The sequence below is a fragment of the Notothenia rossii genome (genome assembly GCF_949606895.1).
Source record: "Notothenia rossii genome assembly, chromosome: 9".
Taxonomy (NCBI): domain Eukaryota; kingdom Metazoa; phylum Chordata; class Actinopteri; order Perciformes; family Nototheniidae; genus Notothenia; species Notothenia rossii.
The window spans coordinates 20010939-20017924 of NC_136907.1; the positions used below are offsets into that span (position 1 = coordinate 20010939).

Here is a 6986-nt window from a genome sequence, read left to right on the forward strand (position 1 = left end):
TAAAGGATAATTATAATCACAATTATACATAAAAGGAAGCCAAATGATCAGGACTATATTGAGTACCTTTGAATATATAAAAACCTTTTGTCTAGATACTTAAGTTATAAGAATAGAAGAAAACAAAGATTACAATAATATAAACCACTATTCATCTCTACAGACACCGCACCAGCCACTGTGTCAGTAATAGCATATATTTTGAAAAATGGATACCGAAAAGACAGATACATCTCTCAAAATAACCGGTAAGCCCTTCATGTGTGTGATGGTTAAGATGTGTTTAAATAGGCTACGTTATGTATTATGTGACTAATAAAGTATAAATAAAAGGCTATATAGACAAAGTGCCAGCTGTAATACGTATGAGGATAAATGAGAACAATAAATACAAATAAAGTCAGATTAAATCAGTATAAAAGACACAGCATTAGCCCAATGGCATATATAAATGAACATTTAAAGAGGATTAGATAAGAATATAATTGTATCTTTTTTCTAAAGATTCACATTTATTTAATAGAGCTGCCACTTATTGGGTATTTAAAGCCAAGTTGAAAAATCTTAAATGTGATTGTTATTTTGACCAAAGCACAAACATATTAAATGTTTACTCATGTAAACTTGAGATTACTAGAAAATATCCACATTTGAGTATCATGTTGTGCATTTTTAATTGAAAAATAGATCATTGTTTGTCATTTTTAAAAGATTTTTAGTTTCTTGTCTTTCAACTAATCAATAGCAGTTGACATCTAGTTATATGCGCAATATAAACATGCAAAAAGACAACAACAAACTCAAATAAATTCCTTATCTACCTCACATTTGACAAGCCGGAGCCAGATAATCTGTTGCGTCTTTGCTTTAAAAAATAAATGTAGCTAAGTTTCAGTGATCAATTAAAAAGGATAAATGTTTTTGTGAGCATTTTGGGCATCTTAACTTTAAAACAAGTTAAATTGATATAAAATTAAAAAATGAAACGTAATAATAAAATGATTTTATTATCAAAATGTGTGTAGCCTAAGCTTATTGTATACATGTTTTTATTTGCATTTAGTTATTATATCATATCCTTTACCTCTTATCCTTGCTTTTTAACTTATAGCCTATTTATTTTTGCATTTCCTGTTAATCATCTAACCTATAAATCCTTAAAGCATTCGTTCATTTATATTTGAATCTATATTGATATAAAAAAGGCATGAAAGCAAGGAAAAAAATACAAAAATAAAGTGAGATCGAGTTACTATTTAGCTTAGGTGGTTTTATCTCCAGAATGCATATTATACATATATTTAACTTAAATTACAGTGACAATAAGTACTACCATCAAGTGAATATAAAGTATGACAACATATTATTTCCTATTGCATTTCCTGTTAATCAACTAACCTGTACATCTTTAAAGCATTAGTTCACTACATGTAAATCTATATTGATATAAAAGTAGGAAACCAAGGGGAAAATACTAAAACAAAGTGAGATCAAGTCACTTTTGAGCTTAGCAGACATGGTTTTACTATATTATACATATATTTAACTTAAATTATAGAGAGACAATATGATAAGTACTACCTTGAGTGAGTATAGAGTATCAAAAACATACTATTATGTACTATAGGAGTGTTATGTATGAATTTCCTTTTTTTGCATGGCCCTGGGGGAGGGACAGATAATGTTCAGCCTAGTGGTGGAAACGAGGCAGGGCTGAGCAGGCAGGAAAATAAAAACCACAAATATAATCTGAGCAATGAGAGGCAGCCCTCTGTCTAAAATGTGAACACACACACGATTTTAAAATGGAACCCCTTAATCTGCGCCTATGTCAGTTCTCGTGATATTTTGTGGGAATAATGCAGTGAGATATTTATTTTTTACAACAACAAAAAAAAATAAGTACGGAAGGGAGAAAAGGGGAGGCACTAAAATAAAAACCCTCCGACGAATATTAATTAAAAAATGCCTCCTGCTTCAGACAATAAATAAACAATTGTAATCCAAACACACTATTGACCTTGGCTATATCCTGTTATTGCAAAAAAACTCAAAAATTGGGGGGAAAACATCTGTAATAAATTAATATTAAAATAATATAAAAATAAAAATATACACCACTGGAATATTAAATAAACCCCTTAAACGCCACACATGGAGAAATCCTGTCAAAATAAATGACTTTATCGGTTTTATTTTCGCCCAGATTGCTTAAACTGTGAATGTTTCCTGTGTTCAAAGGCAGGATTAATGTTCTCTATTTCAAGTACAAAAACTCATTTCCCCCCTTCATACAGACAATATTAACATTCCTCCTTAAACTGTGGGGTAATTACGACGGAGACAAAATGTCGGTGGGGATGTTATAATATGAATATGCTTCCTATTATAAAGCAATACTACTGCTCCACCTATAGAGTCTGTCGAAAAAAATGATTTCAAATGTTTAATATCACGTCGCTGTGGGGGAAATTAATGTTCAGAGTAAAAAAAAAAAGGTCGAAGCAACGTGTCGTTTTTCAGCTTTTGGTGAAAAGGCTGAAAAGTTTCCTGATATTTTCAGCCATGCAAACGAGGAGAAAAATTAAATGCTATTAAGGTAATGTGTTGTTAGTGTGGGTGGGGGTTGGTAGCCAGAAAAGAAGCTGTGACTGTCGACACGACGCACAAAGAAATTAATCATTAACACGGCGAAAATATCAGAAATATTAAACCGAAATTTAACCACTGAGTCTCCGATATCAAACGAGGAAAAAGCTCGGTGTCAAACCCGATTATTCCCCCTTTGAAATAACAAATATCATGTATATTTCTCACCCTGTGGAGGGAAAAAAAAAGTTGAGCCCTGGTTGAATAAAGTTGTAATTGCAGTCGGAGCAACTCGGGTTTGGTTGATATGGGAAAACAATCAATACGACATGGTCAAACTAAAATTAAAATAAAACACCAAATTGGGCTTCATATCACCGCGACTCGAGTGTATAATATTCTCCCCAGTAACTGGTGGATAATTCGCCGGGTGAAGTGGCAAAAATTCGACATTTATTTAGGAAATTAAATCGGCTTTACCTGTATTGCATTGTGCTCCATTGCAGTCCTGCATTCCCTCTATGAGGCCCCTCTCCGGTTACACAGCCGGGACCCGCCGTCACACAAACAAACGCACCACGGAGAAAAAAAATTAAAAAGCAGGATTTTGTGAATGTTTTTTTTTTTTGGGGAAATAAGCAGGATCTAGGTGTGGCCAAAGTTTGCCACAGAGAAACTTAATGTTAAAGTCACAGCAGAAACGGCAGTTGAAGCATCTTTAGCTTCAGTGTTGTGACGTACTTCCGCGTGACGCGACACGTGGAGGCGGGGCTCAGATACAAAATATAATTAGAGAGATAATGTGGAGCTGTTTTGGGGGTTTCATTTAATATTATGTTTTTATCAACAGACAGACACCTTGATCCTTTTTATGGATGTAATGGAGTAAAATTAGAAGTGGCATAACATGTTTTAATATGTGTATGAGTTATCTAAATTTGACCTCGCTGCATTGCTCCAAAAAATACCTGAACAATCCTTTGACCACTGTTTGATGCCTGGTATTCATTTTCCCATCAGTGTTATTTTATTTGTATTTTAAATATAGCTTATGTTGTTCTAAAAGCCATTTTAATTGAATTTTAATGCAATTGCATGTATATTGATTTTGTGTTTTTACACTATATAAATAAATTAAAAAATGTGGCTTTTAACTGAATTTTATTTTTATTCTTATGTTATTCCTTTGAATTATTTGTATTTATTTGTAAAGTATTTTTATTTATTTTCATTTTATGTATTCTTATTTATTTATTATTCCTGTTTTATTCAGTCCTGCATTAGTATTTACGGTTTCTTTTTAATAACAAAGCTTTACATGTTTTTTTACCTGGGAAGAGGGAGATAGTATTATTTGTATTTATTTTTTAAATATTGTGTTTGGTTTGTGAAGCACTTTCAGTTACCTATGTGTTATATAAATAAAGTTCGATTCAATTTGAAATGTTGTAAAGTAACAATATTGCAGTATTGGCTTCCACAGGGTCGTGGTAAACAATACAAGTAGCATAACATGGAACAAGTTTACTTTAATTTAAACATTTTATTATGAAGCATACTTGTAATTACACTACACAACTTCTTGGTGCTTGAATACAATTTTAATATATGAACATTTACAGTTAAAACAACACGTTTTTTGGTTTTCACAAAGAAGGTCCCACAGTGTCTTCTTTTAAATAATAAAATATCCACATTTAGGAAGCTGGAACCAGAAGATGAGCTTTTGGTTTAAAGCTTCACTGCAGGAGTATTACACATAAATGAACATTGTATTCAAGCCCTGACCTCGCCAAACAAGTTTAAACAATGCTGTTTAAGCTTATTTCCGCAAGTGAAAGCTCTCCGCATGTATTCTGTATTTACCAGAGTTGTGTTTCTGGCATTGCACAACACTTCCTTATTGAATTATTGTTGCTAGATTTAAAGAAAGTTAACCCCAAAATTAAAAGGGAATTGATCATGGCTGCAGATTTGTAAATGAATATTTGTAACATGCTGATTTTTAGCTTATACATCTGATGTTAGCTGCACACAGTTTAAAGCAGACAATTAGATTTTGATTGACAAAATGAACCTTGGGAGTTATAGTTAATATGATGTTATATAATGGGCAATTAATGGATTATTTGATTTATTCTTTTAAAAAAATATATTTACATCTTTTTTTATACATATACATACTGTACATACATTTTTTTTTTATATTATCTTTTGTTTTTATTTATAATTTTTTTACAACAGGTTTGTTTCACCACTTCCAGTCAGCACATCATGGGTTAAAAATACTGTAGCAGAGACACATCCGCCTGTAATGACAGCATCCAAACACTGGTCTAAAAATATTTTCACAGCTGCCATATACACAGTCATTATTAAACACTAACATACATCGTGTATAAGCTATACCCCTAGAATTAACATTTAAATCAGGCTATTGTACCTGGTGGAAATATAGAGCCTAACTATTTTGTAACATTATAAATCCCACCTATAACCGTCATAAAATAGGCTTAAAAACATCAAGATATCAGGCTGTAATGTCTGCAAATTGTATTGCTGGAGGAGTATTTAGATCCTTTACTGAAGTGAAAGTAACAAAACCACTCTAATAACACTCGATCACAAGTAAAAGCACTGAATGCCAATATTTCTAAAGTAAAAGTAGTTAATTGTACTATGAAAACAAATACAAATACTCATTATAGAGATTACCTCCTGCAAGATTTACAGTATAAACTATATTAATAATAATTAATAATAAATCAGATTATTGTGATTTCAAATATGAATATCACATGCCCTTATGAATTGAATGGAAGCTTATATGGACATTATTGTAGTGACAGGTATATGAACAAACCTTAACGCATTATAAATTAGGCTAAAATAAACTACACTTTCACTCTGGTATTGTATTTTGATTTTGGGAGAAGCTCAAGTCATCATATATTCATAATATGCAGTAAAATGACAATCTGGATTATTGTATATGTCATTAAATACTGTGTACACGTCAATTATTCATCACTCTGAAATGCTCCAAGCTCAAGAATGAGTGCTTTTTTATACTTCAGTACTTTTTATTGCTTTTTGATGCATATGTAATGCATGCACAATCCAAATACAACTCCATATTTTAAGATCTTTCTACTGCTGTTAAAGGTTTGCTTACAACAGTGCTCATTGTAAGCAAAGGGAGTAAAACAGCTCTCAGTTTTTCAATATCAGTTTAGCCTCTAGCTTTTTCATGTATTCACGCTTCGTTATCATCACTACTTTTTTTATTTCTAAACTGTAATAGAATTCATTACAAATGACTCACCAAAATTATGTTAATCTTAATTTATCCCTGAGGGGAAATTCAGTTTTGTGACAGTTCCTCCATTTAAAAAATAAAAATAAAGGAAATAAGAATAGTCATATAAAAATAGGAAGTTATAGTTAAAATGTGCAAAAAATAGATAAAATAAAATAGAATAAAACGTTTTATATAAACATAAAATGTTGAAATAAAAAAAAAATCCATATTGTACTGAATATGTTCACTAAGATAAATGTAGTGCGGCAAACATATTGACTGTGAAACATTATTATGTGGCAGCTAATAAAGGCGGAGATCAAATCATAACTGAATTTATTATTTGTGTCAATAATAGGAATCAGCAAAGTATCTTTATTTGTATGAATTGTTTTAATGTAGAAACAACTCAAGTAAAAGCAGTGTTTGAAGAAGTAATCAGATCCTTTACTTAAATAAAAGTACAAATACTTAAAATACTCCACTGCAAGTAAAAACCCTGAATTAAAAATTATTCGGAAGTAAAAGTACAAGAGTAATAGCATCACAATGTACTTAAAGTACAACAATTAAAAGTGCCATTCTGCACACAGGCATATTTAAAAAATAATATAAAGTACAGAAGAATTATTAGCTAAATGTACTTCAAGTAATACAAGTACAAGTACTCATTATGCAGAATGGATATGTTCACAGTATTACATGGTTGCATTTATGTTTAAATGATTCCTGTGTTTATTCACGAGAGAGCATTTTAGTATTGTCTAAGATATATGTCGACCAACACTTAGATTGACTTGAAATACTGTATAGATTAGAACTGCATTATATCATATCAGCATATCATGTGTTTGTATATGTACTAGGGAACTTTTAGTGGAGTAAAAAGTATGATATTCGTGTTTTTAAATAGAAATACTAGAATACTAAGGCTTCCCTGTCATGTTTTCTGTGTATTTACCTATTTATTTGTTCTTCCTGTCTGCCTAGTGATTTTTTATTTATTTTTTTCCCTCTTGTTTTTCTGACGTTTCTTAAGGGTTAAAAATTCGGGATTCTGCTCCACACAACGCAGCAGAAAACGTAGCTACTAGCT

At 31.2% G+C, this 6986-nt stretch overlaps 1 protein-coding gene across 1 annotated transcript in view; it reads right to left on the bottom strand.

The window, feature by feature from the left end:
- The window catches only part of LOC307017925 (uncharacterized protein), a 49087-nt gene extending 45754 nt beyond the window's left edge, over positions 1-3333 (bottom strand). Inside the window, exon 1 of the mRNA XM_079647875.1 lies at positions 3070-3333. Coding sequence (XP_079504001.1) covers positions 3070-3090 — 21 coding nt within the window. The 5' untranslated portion in view covers positions 3091-3333. The remainder of the gene's footprint in view (positions 1-3069) is intronic.
- Between the last annotated feature and the right edge of the window lie 3653 nt (positions 3334-6986).